The sequence below is a fragment of the Hyla sarda genome, chromosome 3, assembly GCF_029499605.1.
Source record: "Hyla sarda isolate aHylSar1 chromosome 3, aHylSar1.hap1, whole genome shotgun sequence".
In the NCBI taxonomy this organism is placed as follows: Eukaryota; Metazoa; Chordata; class Amphibia; order Anura; family Hylidae; genus Hyla; species Hyla sarda.
This window is the reverse complement of record NC_079191.1, coordinates 199,250,206-199,275,909: the sequence shown is the minus strand read 5'-3', so window position 1 is coordinate 199,275,909 and position 25,704 is coordinate 199,250,206. Positions and strand designations below refer to the sequence as shown.

General features: G+C 44.1%; 1 protein-coding gene across 6 annotated transcripts in view; it reads right to left on the bottom strand.

The window, feature by feature from the left end:
• COL19A1 (collagen type XIX alpha 1 chain) overlaps positions 1–25,704 on the bottom strand; it is a 1,011,804-nt gene that overhangs the window by 136,216 nt on the left and 849,884 nt on the right. For all 6 annotated transcript variants that reach the window (XM_056565831.1, XM_056565835.1, XM_056565834.1 and 3 more), the window contains exons 43-44: positions 19,280–19,324; positions 3,531–3,575 (exon numbers count right to left, since the gene is read on the bottom strand). In XM_056565831.1, the coding sequence (XP_056421806.1) occupies positions 3,531–3,575; positions 19,280–19,324 (90 nt within the window). The remainder of the gene's footprint in view (positions 1–3,530; positions 3,576–19,279; positions 19,325–25,704) is intronic.

Below are 25,704 nucleotides of genomic sequence, written 5' to 3'. Positions count from 1 at the left end.
AGCTATTATAAATAAAAATCGGATGCACAACGCTCTGGACCTCAGACTGGGCTGACGATGTACTTTCCAACAAGACAATTGACCTGAGGAAATCCTCCGATTTAGATGCGTAAACCTTGTGGCTCCATACATAACAAGGCTGGAGGTTGTAATTGGTGCCATAGGGTGATTCAACTAAGTACCAAGTAAAGGGTCTGTATACTTATAACAATGCAATATTTTAGTTTTTCCTTTTCACTAAATTAGCAAAGATTTCTAACATTCCATAGGAAATAAGAAGATATCTGCACTCACCATTTCAGCTTGTAAGTCCTCTTTATTCAGACATACTCACATATGGGGTACAGAAGAGAGAGGTGGTGGGGGGATAGTGGATGGCAACCGAGCTCCTGTTTTGCACGCTTGGCGGACGAAGCACGTCAAGCGCGTGACACAGGAGCTGAAACAGGAGCTGAAACAAGCTGAAATGGTGAGTGCCGATTTCTTCTTATTTCCTATGGACGATATTTGAACACTGCTTATTATATCTGAGCACCACCTACGGCAACACAGCTACACCAGTATCCACTTGCAAGCATAGATCCCAGGACACCTTAACAGTGCGGCACTACTTCCTTTGTGAATTTCTAACATTCCATTTTCACTTTGTCATCATGGGGTATTGAGTGCAGAATGATGGGAGATACTTGATCTCCTGGTTTTGTTTAGATCCACAACATAAAATGTGAAAAAATGAAAGGGTCTATCATGTATGTTAAATGCATTATATATATATATATATATATATATATATATATATATATACACATATTATATATATATGGCTCGAGGTGATAAAAAGATAAAAAAGGAGTGATACTCACTTACCCTGATCCCCTACAGTTGCTGTTCTGATGGTCCTGGTCCCCACCTGGCACTATTTTTCTATGTTTCTCTGACAGATAAGCATCACATCTTTTTTACTTCTTTTAGACCACCTCAAACATTTTTATACTTAAACAGGTCCTTTAATAAGGACTTGTGGCCAACCAAAACAGAGTTCCCTAATCAAATAGCTTCTACAGTTTATTGATATACCCTTTTGCTCCTGAAATATGAGGGTTTATAGTTTGTCTGACAATTCAGGGAATCTGTCAGATGGTTGTGAACTGATACAAATATATACACACAATGCTCCCATTTACACATTCAACAAAACATGACAAGCTTTTAAATGGAAATTATAACAAATTTTTTTTTATTGTAATATTATATTGATGCATGCTTGTTATGGTGCCCCTGGTGTTCTTTATATTTTGCTTTAGGTAATTTGGCTAATGTGTTTAGTGCCAGTCTTTAGTAACTCTGTCCCACCGCCTGGATTCTCTTGTACATGGGAAGCAGAGTAATTTTGCTCACAGCGCAGGCTAGCCAGAAGGAGCAGCCACACCAAAACAGTCTTCATCTCGGCCACACTGGACATGTTAGGCGTGTGCTTTTAGGGGGATTTGAAGAAACACTCTGATGAGCCATACCATATACAATGGTCCCTCAACATACGATGGTAATCCGTTCCAAATGAACCTTCGTTTGTTGAAACCATTGTATGCTGAGGGATCCGTGCAATGTAAAGAACAGGAAGTTGTGCTCACCTGTCCCTGCCGCTCCGGAACATCTCTGCTGCCCGGGATCGTCGCTCTCATGTTGTCGTCATCACGTCACTACGCACGCCGCTCCTATTGCATGAAGGGACTGCGTGCGCGGGGTGTGATGACGACGATGGAGAGCGCCGGTGATGGAGGGGATCCCGAAGAGGACGCTCCGGAGCCCCGAGGACAGGTAGGAGACCATCACTGGAGCCCACGGGGCACCGTAAACGGCTATCCGGCGGCAGCTAAAGCAGTCAGCGCTGCCGGAAAGCCGTTTATGCGATGTCCCCGACATACAAAAGCATCGTATTTTGATGCTGCCTTCAACATGCGATGGCCTCTGAGAGGCCATTGCATGTTGAAATTATCGTATGTCGGACCATCGTAGGTCGGGGGGCACTGTATATGTAACATGTTGCAAGTGAATTAAGTTTGCTAACTCACGCATAAAAAGCTACCATGTGGGCACAGGGAGCTCCATTTTGGTACAGATCAGTCAGATGTTAAAAGGGATCGGCATGAGATTAAATGGGGCAATGAAAGAAAGGTAAATCATTGTCAATACATTAAAAAAATAAGGGAAGTAGTCAGTAGATAGCAGGACTACATACAGTAGCTCTCCTGTAATACTAATGACAGAAGAGCTAACGTTGCTTTTTCATGAAAAGTTAACTTAGAGTAAGATATTAAAATTGTATCTTCAGTGTAAGTGTTCTGCATCCATTATATCTTTATCTATGTACATAAATACCTTATGTTACCAGATTTTATCGAGTGATATTTGAGCCTGTATTTGAGGGAAAAAAATCCATCTACCTCTAGAAAACATAAATGTCACAACTGCATTACTGGATAAACTGATCAATCTTTGAATGCTGGCCATGTCACACAGTTTTACTGGTTTGATACATGCATTTTACTCTCCTTTATTTTGTATACTCATTTCTGTATTTAACAACTCAAGCCAAGTTGTCACTGAAAGTGTATTCCATTATCCAGAAGCATTTTGGATGTTGTCCATTCTTTGACATGAATATTTAACAATTCTCTACTACCAAAGTGAAAAACCAAATAAAGACAGAAGCGGTTTGGGCTTTTGTGGCGGTGTTGTACATATAATTCATTGTGGAAACAGCTCATTAGGAAAAATGTCACTACCTGTTGTTCTAACCTAGTGTTAGTTACAAGGGATGGGATTTACCTCCTGTATAAATGATTATACAGAGTGGTAGAAAGCAATGTTTATACACAATTCTGTACCTGGGAAGTATGGCAATAAAAAAAGCCTTCTTGAAAGCATGTAAATAAAATAATAATGTAATATTCACAACAATGGTGTACCGCAGGCAAAAGCCATTAAAACCCATTTACATAGTTTCAGTAGTTAAGCTGTTCGCAAGAGGTGAACAGCTATATAATTATATTTTATTTCAATTTAGCCACATTTTATTATGTAATACCAGGGGTATTGCAGTGATAACATGTTCCATTTAGAGCTTACAAAATGAATTTTGCATGGTAAAAATGGAGTCTCTAGCTTACCTGACAGCAGAGGGGTTAATTGAGATACAGCACTTAGCATAAACTTTGCCTTTCTGGAATTAGTGTAATAAACAAGTATTTATTTGCGCAGTGTGTTAATGCTGTAGTGAAGGTCCATTAACATACAACACAAGCATAAACATATGGTGCGTCTCCCCTGAGCCAATTCAGTAATACTGGGAAAAGCGTGTCGGCATTTTGCTGGGATTCTTAGGTCTCACATCACCTATACTTTGTACCTTAGGGAGGCACAGCGACCAAATTGAGATCAGCAATGACAGTTTTTAGGGCTTTGAAATGCCTGTCTTCTCAATTCTCTAGGATATTCAGTAGCAAAGCACATTTAATATGCATACTTACTGGTTCACCTGGAATTCCTGCAGGACCTGGGGCTCCATTCTTTCCCTTTTAAAATGGAAAAAAAAAAAAAAGACGAAAAACATGTTTTAATCTAATTGTGTGATCCTACAGAACATACGTTCACCTGTGTCTGATTTCTAATGCAATTGCCTTACTGACCAGAATAACATTAAACAGCATGATATAGTGCAGTAAAATGGCCAGTAAATTAGGTTTACCTTAAAATGTGCGTAACAAGGCTTTAAAGTAGAATGAACTGTGATAGATTAGAAAGGACAGTGTTGTACTGTTCACGAGATCTTCCCCTGATACTATGGAATACTGCTAGATTTACATAATTGATAATGTAGGAGTAGATCCACTCGTAGTGGAAGCCAGGTAATATGCTTCATTTCATGAACAGATTTACTGAACGTCCAAACAGTCTTCAAACAATTGCCAGCAATGTTCTCAACCAAAGCAATACAAATCTGCTTTGGAATACTCCATTTTCCTAAATCAATTCCTGCCTTCTGCGTTCATGCTTCTCCATGCTTCCGGCACATATTGACATCATGAATAAAAATGGACACATTTTAAAAGCATAATTTTTACCATAAGCTATTTTCTTAGTTTTTTTTTTTTTTAATAGTAATTTTTATTTATAGATTCCAGTAAGGTAAACTTGTCTCAAGTGCACTTGTATGGCTACAGTACAGAAATATTATTGCAACAAGAAATAGAGAGAAATTACACAGATTCATGATTATGACTATTCTATGGTTTGTAATACTTACACTCGAAGTTATGTTTAAAAAACACTATTTCTGTCCCTATTGCCAATTTATTGGAAATCACAGTTGTACAGTTTACCAGGATGCAGCCTGGTGTAATGTTGGGGGGGAATTGGGTTTTTATATTTTGTGGGATGTACTTAGAAGGTGTTAAGCAGCCAATATGTGTCTACTAACTTATTGAAAAATTATTTTAATACATTTAGAATACTGGAGCTATGTTCACATGGTGGAATGTCCGCACAGAAAAATTTCCATGCGGACATTCCACCGACAGCAAAGCATGCCAATGCTAGGACCGCTCGGAATTGCGTTGTCTCATAGACGGCAATGCATTTGAGTGCAGACTCCACCGAAAGAATAGAAATTACACCAGAATCAGAATTTCTGTGCCAGAAACGTGCAAATTCTGCCATGTGAACAGTGCAGCAGAATCCAATTGAAATCAATAGGACTCTGCTGCTGCAGAATTTCTGTGCAGAATTCTTCTGCGGAATTCCGCACAATAAGTCATTCGTGTGAACATAGCCTAAGTAGTCACCATGGCAGTGTTTTCCAACCAGTGTGCCTCTAGCTTTGAGCTGTCAAGGCATACTGGGAGTTGTAGTTTTGCCTCGGCTAGAGGCAGACTGGTTGCAAGGCGCTGCCATAGAGGTTTAAGGATGAACAATGAGGATTAAGCATCTTTGTCAACTTATCAAGCATGCTAAAGAATGTGGCTGTTTCAATCAATCGTTGGTCCTAAGAATGCATATAAAATTATAAAGCAAATTTGCAAGTAGTCTTCTTAAAGGGGTTCTCCGGTGCTTAGACATCTTATCCCCTATCCAAAGGATAGGGGATAAGATGCCTGATTGCAGGAGTCCCGCCGCTGGGGACCCCCGGGGTCTAGCACGCGGCACCCCGTTTGTAATCAGTCCCCGGAGCGTGTTCGCTCTGGGTCTGATTACGGACTACCACAAGGCCGGCGGCGTGTGATGTCACGCTCCGCCCCTCAATGCAAGCCTGCGGGAGGGGGCGTGATAGTTGTCACGCCCCCTCCCGTGGGCTTGCATTGAGGGACGGAACGTGACATCACACGCCGCCGGCCTTGTGGTAGTCCGTAATCAGACCCGGAGAGAACACGCTCCGGGGACTGATGACAAATGGGGTGCCGCGTGCAAGATCCTGGGGGTCCCCAGCGGCGGGACTCCCGCCATCAGGCATCTTATCCCCTATCCTTTGGATAGGGTATAAGATGTCGAAGCACCGGAGAACCCCTTTAAACTATACTTTTTAACAACAAATAAGACTGGGTAGTGTGATCTCCCAGTCATGTGATCCTGTTTGTAATCTTCTACCATGAAGATAAAAAAAGATCTTTATAGGAGCTATATTCTCAAATCTGTATGACAATTTAAGACTACCTGCAAAGGTGATTTTGAGATTTTTACTGGATGGACTGACTGTCAAACAAAACAGCATGGGACCTGAGGAGAATCTTAATGCTCAATAAGAAATCATTGCAAGTTTGCTTTATTTAATATACTATGACATGTCAGTCTATATGACTTCTTTGCATTATTATGAGATGACACATTTTGACATGATTGTTTAAACTCTTCTGGAATGTCTTAACTATGAGATACTGTTTCAATAGAAGTTTAAGTCTAGGAAAGAAATTCTAGAGGAAAGACTATTTTTCCCCTTAAAAAAGCCGGACCTGATGAGAATGGCAAACCCAGACTCCTCAGACTCTAAATAGATATCATGACCTTAGCCACTGGCAAAGAAATGCTGCAAACAGGTATACAAGATATAAAAATTGCCATTTTATTATGGACTCCTTTGAAAATAAGGGGGCTTACTATGATGACAAATGCATAAGTGTGAACTTGCCTCTATGTTCAAAAGATCAACAATCTAAACCACATAGACATCTCTAATTTACTGACATGCCAGTTCAAACTTCCAAAACCCTGGTACTACTTAGGCCAAGTTCACACTTGTCTGACGATTCAGTACTGTCTGGGAATATCTGTTGCCCCATAGGCTGAAATAGGTTATGGTGCTGGGTCTATAAACCATCTGGCACATTTATCTGATGTGGATTCGCTGGATCAAAAAAACAGTCATGTACTTTTCGACCTGCACCTGCAGGCTACATGAAAAATATTGTGGGTCACTTGGCATATGTAAGGTAGCCTTGTGTCTTTCTTGTCTAAGACTTCTGAATTATTTTTTAACAAAATACTGCTAATATTTTGAAATATTGATGCCTAAATGTGTTCAAAAATGGTATTACTGTGTATAGCCTGTGCCAATATATCCCACAGGAGAGGCTATATCTGAACTACAAAATATTTCTCCAGATAGCTGATAATATTTGGTCACGTATAGCGGCACGGTCCTAATAAATTATCAACTGCAATCCTCTAATCCATCATACGGATCAATACAAGCACAAACAAGGATTTGCTATTTCTAATAAACGATGCAGTGCAAAGACTATTGTGTTTAAATTTACTTTCCTTCCTTCACATAAAAATAAACAAAATTGCGTTCAATTTCATCTACATAACTTGATAAGAGCTGAAATCTTCATCAAAAAGCAAGACTTGTTCCTTTTTACTTTGACTTCGTAAACTGTAAATTTATCACCACATTTCTCGTAAGAGTTGAACAAAAAGACTACATAATGAGTAAACACATAGTACATATGCTTTCAAGTAGCAGTTGTCAAAACACCGAATAATCAAAATAGATTGTTAGATGACCCACAATTGACTCTTCAAAGCTTGTCAACAGCAAAGAACCTATGAACCTCTTCTAGAAAATCTTCAAAACAAGCTTTTACTGCACACTCTTGTCACCCAGTCAACAAGATAAATAGCAGTCAAAGCCCAACAAATAGTGAAAAACAGATCAAGGAAATCAGAGAGGGAGAAGAAAGAATATATATAAAAAAAATAATAAAAAATAGATGATAAAAAGGACATCCCACTCTAAATCTATAGACATTAATATGGAGTTGGTCCCTCCTTTGCAACTGTAACAGCTTTCATTCTTCTGGGAAGACTTCCTAAAAGATTTTAAAATGATAAACAAGTAAGGATTCTCAGTAGTGAATGGAAACCCTTTAATGGCAAACTCTAAAAGATAACAAATTGCTGTCTGATCTTTCGAGACATAGGTCTCTTCATCAGGTATGGTTTAATGCAATATTTATTACACAAAATAACATAGTAAGGTAAACAGACAAGTGATACAAAGTAAAAGCTATAATATAAGGGAAATAAATGCTGGAGCAGCATGTAGATAAGGTGGGTTTTATTGTCCTGTGACGGATATACGTCCAAAGTTCTAAGTAGTTCATTTCGTAAGTGATGAATGATTACATAAATCCATCTGACATATTAATTCCTGATCTGAATGTGTCAAAAGTCATTTCTCTCTGGAATTTGAAATGTCCCTTTAGTACCAATATTGCCATGTCAATGATGTTGTGCTCAGGGCTACAAAAGTGTTGTGCTACAGGTAGATCTCTTACGCTCTACAAACTGCTACAGCTATTTATATCTCCAGCTGTATATTCCCTTGCTTAGACTGGGTTCATAGTGCATTAAGACATGTTAAGCAGGGTCCGTCGTTTTATGTAAGCATCAGAAAAGGTCTTGGCAAATGGCAGCTCTTGGCAGTAATTGGATCCGTAGACTCCCATTTACCCCCAAAATGACACTTTTGGCCTCTGTTTGGGATAAGCTAATGTGGTAGCTTGGGGGGTGCAGGGTGAATAGGGTGTAGCTGTGCAGTGATGAAAGGGTGCAGCATTAACCCTTAACTGTCGTGACCCCAGGGTGCGGGTTCCTCTGCATATATATATCCTACCGCCACCTGTCCCAGGAACCATAGGGAGGAATAAAGGATTGTCCACAACCAGAATTGTAATAAATGGGAAATAACTTTACTGCAGATTTTATGCAGGATGCAATAAGCAAACAGTCTTTACAAGAGGACTGGACTTTAGGCTCCTCACAGGTTGGTTGGGACTTTGTAGGGAATAAGCTTTGAGGCTTGCTTTACGCTCTTCCACTGAATTTAGGGGTTTGATTTAGGTTCAGTAGTCACGTAAAATTAGCTGAATTGGAGTTAGATAGACTCACAGTTATCAAGAAGTTGAAGGTATAGGCTTCAGGCCTAATTAATCTTGTAGATTTGCACAGAGCTCTGCTCGCTGTCATATCCCAGGGGAAAGAGAGCGATCATTGGTTAACAGTGCCCTTATATCTGAAGGGGCAGGCTCAAAGCTTATTGGTCCCCCAAACCTGTCAGTCCTAACACAAAGGATTGTGGTGCATCACATGACTAAATCACATGACCTGAAAGGTCCTTAACTTTAGCATAACGAATTTACTATAGATCACATGACCTAAGGTCCTGTAAGTAACCGTTATATTATTAAACATATTAAATATATACAATAAATTATATTTTGATGAGGTGACTAAGGGTTATCCCACTGAGAGAATCCTAACAGCACGAAGGAACTCTGACTATGGGGACTTACTACGCAAGGTACAGGACCAGTTCCAGTACCGGGACACCACACTAAGTTCTCCATGTTCTCCATGTTAAGTTCTAGAAAGTGATGACAGCAGAAAGTAACATCTGGACCAGTAAGGTAGATTTGAGCATCATTTGGATAACAGTGATGCCTGACACAATGGGTTTCTATGATCTGTCGAAGGTCAAAAGTTTAGATGGAATAGGGCCCCCAGAGCATGAACTTGGGGGACCCTAACCAAATGATGATGAGGTGATGAGGTGGTGTGTGAATGGGAGGCACTGATTAAGAGGTGTGTCACAATATTTTTGTCCATATAGTGTGTATTTTATATGTTTGTGCATTCAGAATACTAGACAGCCACCCCTCATGTTTAGTCATCATTAGCATTGTACACCTGTGCAACCTCCTTAAAGTAGCATTGTGGCCTCTTTGCATCTTGATGGAAACTTTTGCTTTACCCCTGTACAGTAAATAATATATGGCCTTTTCCAGTGATATATTGTAAATTTTAATTACATTTTAGGCCGCTTTCACACTGTGAAATAATTCGGTTTAGGAACTTCCGTCACCAGTTCCGTGACTATATCGGCGAAACCCGGCCGTTACAAAACTCCCTACGGCCGTGACTAAATTGCATTGCAGCCTATGGGGTTTTGTAACTGCCCGTTTGCACCCATATATGCCCGTAATTCACTACGGGCGTTATACAGTGACAGGACATTGTGGTGGAAAAATTACTGCATGCAGTAATTTTTCCGCCACGATGTCCCGTCACTGTATAACGCCGTAATGAATTACGGGCATATATGGGTGCAAACGGGCAGTTACAAAACCCCATAGGCGGCAATGCAATTTAGTCACGGCCGTCAGGGGTTTTGTAACGGCAGGGTTTCACCGATATAGTGACGGAACTGGTAACGGAAGTTCCTAAACGGAACTATTTCACAGTGTGAAAGCAGCCTTAATGAACTGCTTTTGCTTTTAGTGTAGGAGCTCCATGCTGATGTGGATTGCAAGCTTGTATATGTTGGCAAAGAGGGTGGTGTCCTTAGACGGTGCTAGAAAGCCTGCTTAATCTAATAGTATGGGAATTACGATGGACTGTACACCAGCATAGTTTACTGTTCATAGGTTTGTTACTGTCACCTTATGAATTTCTTATTTGTGTGCATTTAGAGTACTAAGCAGTACAATCCCCCCCCCCCCCCCCCCCCATTCATGGTGGTATAGGGATGTTCATCAGTATTTTGGACCTGTGTAACTTTCCCTATAGCACTGTGGCCTCTCGGCATCCTGCATGATTGTTAGTTATTGATTCAACAAATAACTAGTCAGGAGTTTCCTATGCTGAATAGTACAGTTGTGTAAATTGTAATAGTTATTCCAGCGATAGCAAACAAATATGCATATATTTTGCATTCTAATAACAATGGAATAAAATTAAATGCTTGGTTTAAAAAAAATGTAAATGAAGTTGTGTTTTCTACATGAATCCATGAATCCAACTTAATCCTGTTTGGGGTCCAGCTGCCTAATCCCCAGTGATTAGCTGGGAAGGCTCCATTTAACCATTCAGGGCTTAGTATTAAAGAGTTTCCTTTTAAATAATAGGGTGACCATGTATTACTTGTTTCTATTGTGTCACTCTTTTAACTTACTAATGTGGTTGGTCTAGAAACAATAGTCAATAAAAGTGCATTATAATGTATGATAAATGTAAAAAAGAAGAATCTACAAGATGGCATCACTGTTGTCATTGTAGCCTTTCTTAGGGTCCTAAAATGTAGCTATACCTAAAAGTTCATACAGTATAAAGGTGCTTAACCTTGAATATTTAATCTATCTTGATTGTACTACCATATGTCTCAGAATAATACATACAGTATGTGTGCATACAATAAAATATTAAAAAACAATATTCTTTGTATATGAAAAAATATATTGAATTGGCCATCAACCATAGAATGGAAGGGGTGTGGCCTGACGTCGCAAACACAGAAGCACCAGACTTCCGTGTTCATGAACGCCGCAGCACGGGGCCAGAGGTCACGGGTGGTCTCAGTGGCTGAACCCCCTGCGAGCAGACATATTTACCCCTATGCTTTGGGTAGGAGATAACATGTCTAGGGGGAGAAGAACCCCTTTAAGAATAAAATTTGTACTTGCCATGAGATACAGTAGACAAACAGATGTATTGCTCAGTTGATTACATAAGTCAAGCACCTGTACTGTACAGTTAAAGACCTGTGTGTCCATCACAGAATCAGGACAGATTCTAATTCACTACTATATGTTTACAAGCTGGAGATTGATGCACAAAGGAAATTATGCACCTGGTTGTGGCCTGGTTGAGGCCAAATGCCTAAATAAGCAATGCAGGCACCCCCTATTATCCCATCCCATCTATTATCCCTGGAGGTGACTTCAATATTACAGATGTGTCTACATTGCAAGTTGCATCACATTTATTGGGTGACCACACAGTCACACATAGAATAAACATCTCCTGACAGAGGATTGCAAAATAATGTTTATTTTTTCAATCTCATGCCACTCATATTGGAATATGCCAACGTGCATGGAAAGGTAAAGCAGGACATATCTATAAGGTGTTCAAAACCTTTTTTTTTCAACATTGCCTTTATTTTTTTAGAAAACAAAATTTCTAAACCATGTTTGTTATCCAGATATAAGAGTATCAGTATAGGAATAGAAACAAAAAGAAGGGTTTTGCAACTCAGCTCACTCACCATATATACCAAAATTGAAAGGATAGCCCAAATGCTGAAGCACTGGAGCTCGGAGGAAGCGGGCCGCCTGCCCATGTAGATTTGAGAACAAACAATGGTGGATCCAGCTTCACAGCAAAAGTGACTGTTAAAATTCAAGCTTTAATGTAGTCGATTAAAACATGGAGAATCCAGAAGTAAAAACAACCACGCCGGCGTGTTTCGAGCTTAATTCAAGCCCTTAATCATGACAATTCATGTTAGAACTGTGCATACTTTTATATTCAAAATGCATATGGTAACTAACAGAGTCCTCCCATGCAGCTGGACTGGTGTGTGACGACAGTTCCGGTTGTGGGAGAAGGCAAAGCCGTGGGTAAGCCGTGTACTGGACATACATTCGTCACAAAGACCCGAACTGGAAAACGGGTCTCCCGGTAAGTAAGATAATGAAGTAAATACAGAAAGCATAATGTGAACAGGTTATGAACATTAGTATGAAAAGATCCATTTACATTGTTTCAAGCTATTCTAAATAGAATGTAAAATCTGTATGCCTTGATATCCCATCAAGGACTCACATGCATAAATTATATGTATATACATGCTAGTAGTCAAAAAGGACCATACAAAATAACATCATGATAATGGAACTTAATGTAATTAACAAAATATGCAACATATGGAGCGGCTATGTATATTATATGTAAGATGTATTCCGCTCCAATTATTGCTACGACACCTTTAATGCGCAAATATTAGATTAAATGTATAGTGGTAGAAGTCAAAGTGTTAGTTCAAGAGAATAACTAATGGGTGCACACCCATAGAAGATTACCCACTGGAGCAGTCAGAAAAACCCAGCAGTACCGTAGGTCAAAATGAGTGTGCAAATCAAAACGCATAATGTGAATGTCACGATGCCGGCTGGCAGGTAGTGGACCCTCTGTGCCAGAGAGGGATTGGCGTGGACCGTGCTAGTGGACCGGTTCTAAGCCACTACTGGTTTTCACCAGAGCCCGCCGCAAAGCGGGATGGTCTTGCTGCGGCGGTAGTGACCAGGTCGTATCCACTAGCAACGGCTCACCTCTCTGGCTGCTGAAGATAGGCGCGGTACAAGGGAGTAGGCAGAAGCAAGGTCGGACGTAGCAGAAGGTCGGGGCAGGCAGCAAGGATCGTAGTCAGGGGCAACGGCAGAAGGTCTGGAAACACTGGCAAGGAACACACAAGGAACGCTTTCACTGGCACTAAGGCAACAAGATCCGGCGAGGGAGTGAAGGGGAAGTGAGGTGATATAGGGAAGTGCACAGGTGTAAACACTAATTGGAACCACTGCGCCAATCAGCGGCGCAGTGGCCCTTTAAATCGCAGAGACCCGGCGCGCGCGCGCCCTAGGGAGCGGGGCCGCGCGCGCCGGGAGAGAACAGACGGGGAGCGGGTCAGGTAGGGGAGCCGGGGTGCGCATCGCGAGCGGGCGCTACCCGCATCGCGAATCGCATCCCGGCTGGCAGCAGGATCGCAGCGCCCCGGGTCAGAGGACGTGACCGGAGCGCTGCAGCGGAGGGAGTGAAGCGAGCGCTCCGGGGAGGAGCGGGGACCCGGAGCGCTCGGCGTAACAGTACCCCCCCCCCTTGGGTCTCCCCCTCTTCTTGGAGCCTGAGAACCTGAGGAGCAGACTTTTGTCAAGGATGTTGTCCTCAGGTTCCCAGGATCTCTCTTCAGGACCACAACCCTCCCAGTCTACCAAAAAAAAATTTTTCCCTCTGACCTTTTTGGCAGCCAAAATTTCCTTGACCGAGAAGACGTCCGAGGAGCCGGAAACAGGAGTGGGAGGAACAGATTTGGGAGAAAAACGGTTGAGGATGAGTGGTTTGAGAAGAGAGACGTGAAAGGCATTAGGGATACGAAGAGAAGGAGGAAGAAGAAGTTTATAAGAGACAGGATTAATTTGACACAAAACTTTGAAAGGACCAAGATAGCGTGGTCCCAACTTGTAGCTAGGGACACGGAAGCGGACATATTTAGCGGAGAGCCATACCTTGTCTCCAGGGGAAAAAACGGGGGGAGCTCTTCTCTTCTTATCCGCGAACCTCTTCATGCGTGAAGAAGCCTGTAAGAGAGAATTTTGGGTCTCTCTCCATATAATGGAAAGGTCACGAGAAATTTCATCCACAGCGGGCAGACCAGAGGGCAAGGGGGTAGGGAGGGGGGGAAGAGGGTGACGGCCGTACACCACGAAAAACGGGGATTTGGAGGAAGATTCAGAGACCCTGAAGTTATACGAGAATTCGGCCCATGGAAGGAGATCTGCCCAGTCATCCTGGCGGGAGGAAACAAAATGTCGCAAATAATCACCCAGGATCTGGTTAATTCTTTCTACTTGTCCATTGGACTGGGGATGATATGCAGAGGAAAAATTTAATTTAATCTTGAGTTGTTTACAGAGAGCTCTCCAGAATTTAGACACGAATTGGACCCCTCTATCCGAGACAATCTGCGTAGGCAACCCGTGAAGACGAAAAATGTGTACAAAAAATTGTTTAGCCAACTGAGGCGCAGAAGGAAGACCAGGAAGAGGGATGAAATGTGCCATTTTGGAGAATCGATCAACGACCACCCAAATAACGGTGTTGCCACGGGAAGGGGGTAAATCAGTAATAAAATCCATACCAATCAGAGACCAAGGCTGTTCGGGGACAGGCAGAGGATGAAGAAAACCAGCGGGCTTCTGGCGAGGAGTCTTATCCCGGGCACAGATAGTGCAGGCTCGCACAAAGTCCTCAACATCCGTCTCCAGAGTCGGCCACCAATAGAAGCGGGAGATGAGTTGCAGAGATTTCTTGATGCCCGCATGACCTGCGAGATGGGAGGAGTGACCCCATTTGAGGATTCCGAGGCGTTGGCGTGGAGAAACAAAGGTCTTTCCTGGAGGAGTCTGCCTGATGGAGGCAGGAGAAGTGGAGATCAGGCAGTCAGGTGGAATGATGTGTTGCGGAGGGAGATCAACTTCTGAGGCATCCGAGGAACGAGAGAGAGCATCGGCCCTAATGTTCTTATCGGCAGGACGAAAGTGAATCTCAAAATTAAATCGGGCAAAGAACAGAGACCACCGGGCCTGGCGAGGATTCAGCCGTTGGGCCGACTGGAGGTAGGAGAGGTTCTTGTGGTCGGTGTAGATAATAACAGGAAATCTTGATCCCTCCAGCAGATGCCTCCATTCCTCAAGTGCTAATTTAATGGCTAGAAGCTCTCGATCCCCGATGGAGTAGTTCCTCTCCGCTGGAGAGAAGGTCCTAGAGAAAAAACCACAAGTGACAGCATGCCCGGAAGAATTTTTTTGTAGAAGAACAGCTCCAGCTCCTACTGAGGAGGCATCAACCTCCAATAGGAAGGGTTTGGAAGGGTCAGGTCTGGAGAGCACGGGAGCCGAAGAAAAGGCAGACTTGAGTCGTTTAAAGGAGTCTTCTGCTTGAGGAGGCCAGGACTTGGGATCAGCATTTTTTTTGGTTAAAGCCACGATAGGAGCCACAATGGTAGAAAAATGTGGAATAAATTGCCTGTAATAATTGGCGAACCCCAAAAAGCGTTGGATAGCACGGAGTCCGGAGGGGCGTGGCCAATTTAAGACGGCAGAGAGTTTGTCTGGATCCATCTGTAGTCCCTGGCCAGAGACCAAATATCCTAGAAAAGGAAGAGATTGGCATTCAAACAGACATTTCTCAATTTTGGCATAGAGTTGGTTGTCGCGAAGTCTCTGAAGAACCATACGGACATGCTGGCGGTGTTCTTCTAGATTGGCAGAAAAAATTAGGATATCGTCCAGATATACCACAACACAGGAGTATAACAGATCACGAAAAATTTCATTGACAAAGTCTTGGAAGACGGCAGGGGCATTGCACAGTCCAAAGGGCATGACCAGATACTCAAAGTGTCCATCTCTGGTGTTAAATGCCGTTTTCCACTCGTCCCCCTCTCTGATGCGAATGAGGTTATAGGCGCCTCTTAAGTCCAATTTAGTGAAGATGTGGGCACCTTGGAGGCGATCAAAGAGTTCAGAGATGAGGGGTAAGGGGTAGCGGTTCTTAACCGTGATTTTATTAAGACCGCGGTAGTCAATGCAAGGACGTAGGGAGCCATCTTTTTTGGACACAAAGAAAAATCCGGCTCCGGCAGGAGAGGAGGATTTACGGATAAAGCCCCTTTTTAGATTCTCCTGGACGTATTCGGACATGGCAAGAGTCTCTGGGGCAGAGAGAGGATAAATTCTGCCCCGGGGTGGAGTAGTACCCGGGAGGAGGTCGATAGGGCAATCATAAGGCCTGTGAGGAGGTAGAGTCTCAGCTTGCTTTTTGCAGAAAACATCCGCGAAGTCCATATAGGCCTTAGGGAGACCGGTTACTGGAGGAACCACAGAGTTACGGCAAGGGTTACTGGGAACCGGTTTTAGACAGTTCTTGGAACAAGAGGACCCCCAACTCTTGATCTCCCCAGTGGACCAATCCAGGGTTGGGGAATGAAGTTGAAGCCAGGGAAGTCCAAGGAGAATCTCCGAGGTGCAATTGGGGAGGACCAAAAGTTCAATCCTCTCATGATGAGATCCGATGCTCATAAGAAGGGGCTCCGTGCGGAAACGTATGGTACAGTCCAATCTTTCATTATTTACACAATTGATGTAGAGGGGTCTGGCGAGACTGGTCACTGGGATGTTGAACCTGTTGACGAGAGAGGCCAAAATAAAATTTCCTGCAGATCCAGAGTCCAAGAAGGCCACTGTAGAGAAGGAGAAGGCAGAGGCAGACATCCGCACAGGCACAGTAAGACGTGGAGAAGCAGAGTAGACATCAAGGACTGTCTCACCTTTGTGCGGAGTCAGCGTACGTCTTTCCAGGCGGGGAGGACGGATAGGACAATCCCTCAGGAAGTGTTCGGTACTAGCACAGTACAGGCAGAGGTTCTCCATACGGCGTCGTGTCCTCTCTTGAGGTGTCAGGCGAGACCGGTCGACCTGCATAGCCTCCACGGCGGGAGGCACAGGAACAGATTGCAGGGGACCAGAGGAGAGAGGAGCCGAGGAGACGAAACGCCTCGTGCGAACAGAGTCCATATCTTGGCGGAGTTCCTGACGCCTTTCAGAAAAACGCATGTCAATGCGAGTGGCTAGGTGAATAAGTTCATGTAGATTAGCAGGAATTTCTCGTGCGGCCAGAACATCTTTAATGTTGCTGGATAGGCCTTTTTTGAAGGTCGCGCAGAGGGCCTCATTATTCCAGGACAGTTCTGAAGCAAGTGTACGGAATTGTACGGCATACTCGCCAACGGAAGAATTACCCTGGACCAGGTTCAACAGGGCAGTCTCAGCAGAAGAGGCTCGGGCAGGTTCCTCAAAGACACTTCGGATTTCCGAGAAGAAGGAGTGTACAGAGGCAGTGACGGGGTCATTGCGGTCCCAGAGCGGTGTGGCCCATGACAGGGCTTTTCCGGACAGAAGACTGACTACGAAAGCCACCTTAGACCTTTCAGTGGGAAACAGGTCCGACATCATCTCCAGATGCAGGGAACATTGGGAAAGAAAGCCACGGCAAAACTTAGAGTCCCCATCAAATTTATCCGGCAAGGATAAACGTATCCCAGGAGCGGCCACTCGCTGCGGAGGAGGTGCAGGAGCTGGCGGAGGAGATGACTGCTGAAGCTGTGGTAGCAACTGTTGTAGCATAACGGTCAGTTGAGACAGCTGTTGGCCTTGTTGCGCTATCTGTTGTGACTGCTGGGCGACCACCGTGGTGAGGTCAGCGACAACTGGCAGAGGAACTTCAGCGGGATCCATGGCCGGATCTACTGTCACGATGCCGGCTGGCAGGTAGTGGACCCTCTGTGCCAGAGAGGGATTGGCGTGGACCGTGCTAGTGGACCGGTTCTAAGCCACTACTGGTTTTCACCAGAGCCCGCCGCAAAGCGGGATGGTCTTGCTGCGGCGGTAGTGACCAGGTCGTATCCACTAGCAACGGCTCACCTCTCTGGCTGCTGAAGATAGGCGCGGTACAAGGGAGTAGGCAGAAGCAAGGTCGGACGTAGCAGAAGGTCGGGGCAGGCAGCAAGGATCGTAGTCAGGGGCAACGGCAGAAGGTCTGGAAACACTGGCAAGGAACACACAAGGAACGCTTTCACTGGCACTAAGGCAACAAGATCCGGCGAGGGAGTGAAGGGGAAGTGAGGTGATATAGGGAAGTGCACAGGTGTAAACACTAATTGGAACCACTGCGCCAATCAGCGGCGCAGTGGCCCTTTAAATCGCAGAGACCCGGCGCGCGCGCGCCCTAGGGAGCGGGGCCGCGCGCGCCGGGAGAGAACAGACGGGGAGCGGGTCAGGTAGGGGAGCCGGGGTGCGCATCGCGAGCGGGCGCTACCCGCATCGCGAATCGCATCCCGGCTGGCAGCAGGATCGCAGCGCCCCGGGTCAGAGGACGTGACCGGAGCGCTGCAGCGGAGGGAGTGAAGCGAGCGCTCCGGGGAGGAGCGGGGACCCGGAGCGCTCGGCGTAACAGTGAACAGTATGAATACATATACATGAGATCCCTGCTTATATACAAATAATAACTCATTATCGAATGAATACATTGTAATACTTGCAGAAGGGAAATTATTCTGACGAATCTATGTCCAGTACACGGCTTACCCACAGCTTTGCCTTTTCCCACAACCTGAACTGTCGTCACACGCCAGTCCAGCTGGATGGGAGGACTCTGTTAGTTACCATATGCATTTTGGATATAAAAGTAAGCACAGTTCTAACATGAGTTGCCATGATTAAGGGCTTGAATTAAGCCTGAAACACGTCGGCGTGGTGGTTTTTACTTCTGGATTCCCCATGTTTTAATCGACTACATTAAAGCTTGAATTTTAAGAGTCACTTTCGCTGTGAAGCTGGATCCACCATCAGTATAGGAAGTTTGGAATGGTTGAAGTTGTCTAGTCCAAAAGGTTTATCAGTAATGATATTTATACCCGACATCACTGTTAAGTAAATATGCTCAAACGTAAATATGAAGACAATAGACCTTGTAGACCATAAATGGGACTACAATGTGAAGGCACTATTGATGCCTATTGAGTGTGTAAGCCATCCACAATATAGGACAAAGCACCAAAAAAAAAAAGAGAAAGATTAATTTCGGTTGAGTAAATGAGCACTTACTATGTAAATAACTAGTCAGTGAAATATTAAAACAATAAATCCAGAAATCAATACTAAATATCCCATTAGCTGAACAAACACCCAGAATGAATTGTACCAGGCAATTACCATATTGAAAATTAATTACAATGTGCAGATATAGAACATTCAGATACTGACTGAAACTTAAAAATAGAAAACTGAGGCATTTTGGAGACTTTACATTTGAGAACATTGGAGTAAGACTGTTGAATACTAACCTGGGCTAATAAAATAACATAAAAATCATTTTATATTTGTTGCCTCTCTTGTGTGTTTAGACATAGAATATTCCAAGCAGTTTTCAATAAATTCAATAAAAGAGATTTAAGGTCATAAAGTCTACAAAATAAAATAACTCAGCATATATTTTAACAACACATATTTTGCGCAATAAAGCTTGGTGAATTTCGACAGAGTAATGGTAATTTATATGTGTTTTCAGCATTGTTCACTATTGAATTGTAAAAGCTGCCAAATCTACTCACTGGTATTCCAGCGATTCCCGGTGGACCAATTTGTCCTCGATCTCCCTAGGACACAAATAATATACACAATCCTGTTTAGCAATCCAGAGCATGCCTTATTTATGAAACAAGAGAGACAAATGATATATTTATGGCTCAAAGAACAGCAGTTTGTCTTATATATTTTGTCAATGCTTAGTCAAGAATATAATTCATTAGCTAATCCAGCTGACACTTCTAATCTCTCCAGTCTGAATCCTCTATTATGCCTTTGTTCTACAGATATGTAAACATTATTGCATGAGGATAAGTGAACCCCGGGGGAAAGAATGCAGTTGTGAATCAATTCAACATGCCAAAAGGTACTCTTGCAGTGTATGAGCTCCATTAAAATGTAGTCTAGTACAGTAGAAAATAGGCTTTGCATAGTTTAAGTTTAATAATAATAATGTATTAAACAACTCAATGTTAAGTTTATACCTTTTAGGAGCCCCTGGGTCATAATATGTAGCTTTGGGGATGGCTTCAGGTTAAAAAAAAAATGTCTGGGTATATTTCCAATTCTTATTTCAGTTTATGATTATGAATGAGAATTTCTGTTTGTGTATCTATCTATAAATCTAGAAAAATAAGAGACAGAATTGGCAATGTGTAACAATAATAGAAGGGAGGCAAAGCTTAAGACAAGGCAAGAATTTATTATTTATGACTTTTTCACACCTTTTTTAAAGCTTGCATTTTCTGTTTTTTGTTTGTCAGTTTTAATAATACAAAAATGTATCAAATTGTCTTATGATGTATGATGAATTTATGTATTTTTTTTCTCATTGTACTTTTTGACTTATGGTTTGTATGTTGCTTATTGAGTGGAGAGGAGTTGCAATATATTTTAGCCACTTTTTAAAAAGTTATAATAAATGTGAATAAAACTATCTACACTTAAAGGGGTACTCCGGTGGAAATTTTTTTCTTAAAGCAATAAAGAAGGAAGCTTTTGCCCTCCTCATATCTTGACCCCAAATCCCCTCCTCATATTCAAACCTCATATCCTGACCTCATATTTTGTCCTCATATCTCAACCTCATATCCCGTCCTCATATCCCGTTCCCATATCCTGTCCTCATATCCCATTCCCATACCCCGTCCCCATATCCCGACTTCATATCCCATCCCTATATCCTGTCCCCATATCCCGTCCCCATATCCCGTCCCCATATCCCGTCCCCATATCCCACCCCCATATCCCACCACCATATGCCACCCCCATATGCCACCCCCATATCCCGACCTCATATCCCGACCTCATATCCCGACCTCATATCCCATCCTCATATCCCGACCTCATATGCCGTCCACATATCCTGACCTTATATCCCGTCCTCATATCCCAACCTCATATCCCATCCTTATATCCCGTCCTTATGTCCTGACCTCATATCTTGTCCTCATATCCCATCCTCATATCCTGTTCTCATATCCCGACCTCATATCCCGTCCTCATATCCCATCCTCATATGCCATCCCCATATCTAATCCTCACTAATCCTCATATCCTGTCCTCAGGTAGGGCTGCGTTGTGGTAAAGATATTGTAAGCTGAAAATAAAAGGGGTGTGGCTTAAAGGTTGGACAAGTATTTGCAAGATGGGGCATGCAATGCTGGCCTGCCAGCTGGACTGACACATTCACCAGGAGAAGCAGAGTAGAGCTTGTGGAGTAAGGTACCAGAAATCCTTTATACTTGCATGGGACGTGAAACAAAAACCTCATCCTTCACATATGGTGGTAGGTTAGCAGTTAATTTAACTATTATATATTTTTATTTGACATATAAGTAACATGTGACCAAGTATTATCGATAAAATCTCCAGCTGTACGGAAGTTTTGCTGGAACATACATTTCCCTTAGATTTGCATTGGACATTAAACAAAAACCCAGATCCTCACAAATGAGGATAGGTTAGGGTTAAATTAACTAACCTATATTTTTAGTGGACATATAAGTAACATGTGACCAAGTATTATCAAAATATCTCCAGCTGTTTGGAAGTCATGCAGTAACATATTTCCCATAGACTTGTTTGGGACTTTAAATAAAAACCCAGACTCTCACAAATGGCAGTGAGCAAGGGTTAAATTACCTATCATCTGTTTATTTTTACATATAAGTAGCATGTGTACCAAGTTTCATGTTAATATCTTCAGCCGTTTGGAAGTGATGCTGGGACATACATACATACACACACACTGAGTTATATATGTATATGTATTGTGACACTGTGGCAAGGGGGCAAGGGATGGGTGTATTTCCCTAGCTAACCTTGGAGAAACCTCCACCTGTGGCCTAATTAATGAGGTAGCAGAAAGGGGAAGTGTGTTTAACCCCTTAAGGACTCAGCCCATTTTGGCCTTAAGGACTCAGACAATTTAATTTTTACGTTTTCATTTTTTCCTCCTCGCCTTCTAAAAATCATAACTATTTTATATTTTCATCCACAGACTAGTATGAGGGCTTTTTTTTTGCGCGACCAGTTGTTCTTTGTAATGACATCACTCATTATATCATAAAATGTATGGCGCAATCAAAAAACACTATTTTTGTGGGGAAATTAAAACGAAAAACGCAATTTTGCTAATTTTGGAAGGTTTTGTTTTCACGCCGTACAATTTCTGGTAAAAATGACGTGTGTTCTTTATTCTGAGGGTCAATACGATTAAAATGATACCCATTATTATATACTTTTATATTATTGTTGCGCTTAAAAAAAATCACAAACTTTTTAACCAAATTAGTACGTGTTACGCCGAGCGCTCCGGGTCCCCGCTCCTCCCCGGAGCGCTCGCTACACTCCTCTCACTGCAGCGCTCCGGTCGGTTCCACGGACCCGGGGCGCTGCGATACCGCCTCTGGCCGGGATGCGATTCGCGATGCGGGTAGCGCCCGCTCGCGATGCGCACCCCGGCTCCCGTACCTGACTCGCTCTCCGTCAGTTCTGTCCCGGCGCGCGCGGCCCCGCTCCCTAGGGCGCGCGCGCGCCGGGTCTTTGCGATTTAAAGGGCCACTGCGCCGCTGATTGGCGCAGTGGTTCCAATTAGTGTTTACACCTGTGCACTTCCCTATATCACCTCACTTCCCCTTCACTCCCTCGCCGGATCTTGTTGCCTTAGTGCCAGTGAAAGCGTTTCCTTGTGTGTTCCTAGCCTGTGTTCCAGACCTCCTGCCGTTGCCCCTGACTACGATCCTTGCTGCCTGCCCCGACCTTCTGCTACGTCCGACCTTGCTTCTGTCTACTCCCTTGTACCGCGCCTATCTTCAGCAGCCAGAGAGGTTGAGCCGTTGCTAGGGGATACGACCTGGTCACTACCGCCGCAGCAAGACCATCCCGCTTTGCGGCGGGCTCTGGTGAAAACCAGTAGTGACTTAGAACCGATCCTCTAGCACGGTCCACGCCAATCCCTCTCTGGCACAGAGGATCCACTACCTGCCAGCCGGCATCGTGACAGTAGATCCGGCCATGGATCCCGCTGAAGTTCCTCTGCCAGTTGTCGCTGACCTCACCACGGTGGTCGCCCAGCAGTCACAACAGATTGCGCAACAAGGCCAACAGCTGTCTCAACTGACTGTTATGCTACAACAGTTACTACCACAGCTCCAGCAACCATCTCCTCCGCCAGCTCCTGTACCTCCTCCGCAGCGAGTGGCCGCTTCTGGACTACGACTATCCTTGCCGGATAAATTTGATGGGGACTCTAAGTTTTGCCGTGGCTTCCTTTCCCAATGTTCATTACACTTGGAGATGATGTCGGACCAGTTCCCCACTGAAAGGTCTAAGGTGGCTTTCGTAGTCAGCCTGCTGTCTGGAAAAGCCCTGGCTTGGGCCACACCGCTCTGGGACCGCAATGACCCCGTCACTGCCTCTGTACACTCCTTCTTCTCGGAAATTCGAAGTGTCTTTGAGGAACCTGCCCGAGCCTCTTCTGCTGAGACTGCCCTGTTGAACCTGGTCCAGGGTAATTCTTCCGTTGGCGAGTATGCCGTACAATTCCGTACTCTTGCTTCAGAATTATCCTGGAACAATGAGGCCCTCTGCGCGACCTTTAAAAAAGGCCTATCCAGCAACATTAAAGATGTTCTGGCCGCACGAGAAATGCCTGCTAATCTTCATGAACTTATTCACCTAGCCACTCGCATTGATATGCGTTTTTCCGAAAGGCGTCAGGAGCTCCGCCAAGATATGGACTCTGTTCGCACGAGGCGTTTCTTCTCCTCGGCTCCTCTCTCCTCTGGTTCCCTGCAATCTGTTCCTGTGCCTCCCGCCGTGGAGGCTATGCAGGTCGACCGGTCTCGCCTGACATCTCAAGAGAGGACACGACGCCGCATGGAGAACCTCTGCCTGTACTGTGCTAGTACCGAACACTTCCTGAGGGATTGTCCTATCCGCCCTCCCCGCCTGGAAAGACGTACCCTGACTCCGCACAAAGGTGAGACAATCCTTGATGTCCACTCTGCTTCTCCACGTCTTACTGTGCCTGTGCGGATGTCTGCCTCTGCCTTCTCCTTCTCTTCTGTGGCCTTCTTGGACTCTGGATCTGCAGGAAATTTTATTTTGGCCTCTCTCGTCAACAGGTTCAACATCCCAGTGACCAGTCTCACCAGACCCCTTTACATCAATTGTATAAACAATGAAAGATTGGACTGTTCCATACGTTTCCGCACGGAGCCCCTTCTAATGAGCATCGGATCTCATCACGAGAGGATTGAACTTTTGGTCCTCCCCAATTGCACCTCGGAGATTCTCCTTGGACTTCCCTGGCTTCAACTTCATTCCCCAACCCTGGATTGGTCCACTGGGGAGATCAAGAGTTGGGGGCCCTCTTGTTCCAAGGACTGTCTAAAACCGGTTCCCAGTAACCCTTGCCGTAACTCTGTGCTTCCTCCAGTAACCGGTCTCCCTAAGGCCTATATGGACTTCGCGGATGTTTTCTGCAAAAAACAAGCGGAGACTCTACCTCCTCACAGGCCTTATGATTGTCCTATCGACCTCCTCCCGGGCACTACTCCACCCCGGGGCAGAATTTATCCTCTCTCTGCCCCAGAGACTCTTGCCATGTCTGAATACGTCCAGGAGAATCTAAAAAAGGGCTTTATCCGTAAATCCTCCTCTCCTGCCGGAGCCGGATTTTTCTTTGTGTCCAAAAAAGATGGCTCTCTACGTCCTTGCATTGACTACCGCGGACTTAATAAAATCACGGTTAAGAACCGCTACCCCTTACCCCTCATCTCTGAACTCTTTGATCGCCTCCAAGGTGCCCACATCTTTACTAAATTGGACTTAAGAGGCGCCTATAACCTCATCCGCATCAGAGAGGGGGATGAGTGGAAAACAGCATTTAACACCAGAGATGGACACTTTGAGTATCTGGTCATGCCCTTTGGCCTGTGCAACGCCCCTGCTGTCTTCCAAGACTTTGTTAATGAAATTTTTCGTGATCTGTTATACTCCTGTGTTGTTGTATATCTTGATGATATCCTAATTTTTTCGGCCAATCTAGAAGAACACCGCCAGCATGTCCGTATGGTTCTTCAGAGACTTCGTGACAATCAACTCTATGCTAAAATTGAGAAATGTCTGTTTGAATGCCAATCTCTTCCTTTTCTAGGATACTTGGTCTCTGGCCAGGGACTACAAATGGATCCAGATAAACTCTCTGCCGTCTTAGATTGGCCACGCCCCTCCGGACTCCGTGCCATCCAACGCTTTTTGGGGTTCGCCAATTATTACAGGCAATTTATTCCACATTTTTCTACCATTGTGGCTCCTATTGTGGCTTTAACCAAAAAAAATGCCGATCCCAAGTCTTGGCCTCCTCAAGCGGAAGACGCCTTTAAACGACTCAAGTCTGCCTTCTCTTCGGCTCCCGTGCTCTCCAGACCTGACCCATCTCGCAGGTCATGCGGGCATCAAGAAATCTGTGCAACTCATCTCTCGCTTCTATTGGTGGCCGACTCTAGAGACTGATGTGGTGGACTTTGTGCGAGCCTGCACTATCTGTGCCCGGGATAAGACTCCTCGCCAGAAGCCCGCTGGTTTTCTTCTTCCTCTGCCTGTTCCCGAACAACCTTGGTCTCTGATTGGTATGGATTTTATTACTGACTTACCCCCATCCCATGGCAACACTGTTATTTGGGTGGTCGTTGATCGATTCTCCAAAATGGCACATTTCATCCCTCTTCCTGGTCTTCCTTCAGCGCCTCAGTTGGCTAAACAATTTTTTGTACACATTTTTCGTCTTCACGGGTTGCCTACGCAGATCGTCTCGGATAGAGGCGTCCAATTTGTGTCTAAATTCTGGAGGGCTCTCTGTAAACAACTCAAGATTAAATTAAATTTTTCTTCTGCATACCATCCTCAATCCAATGGACAAGTAGAAAGAATTAACCAGATC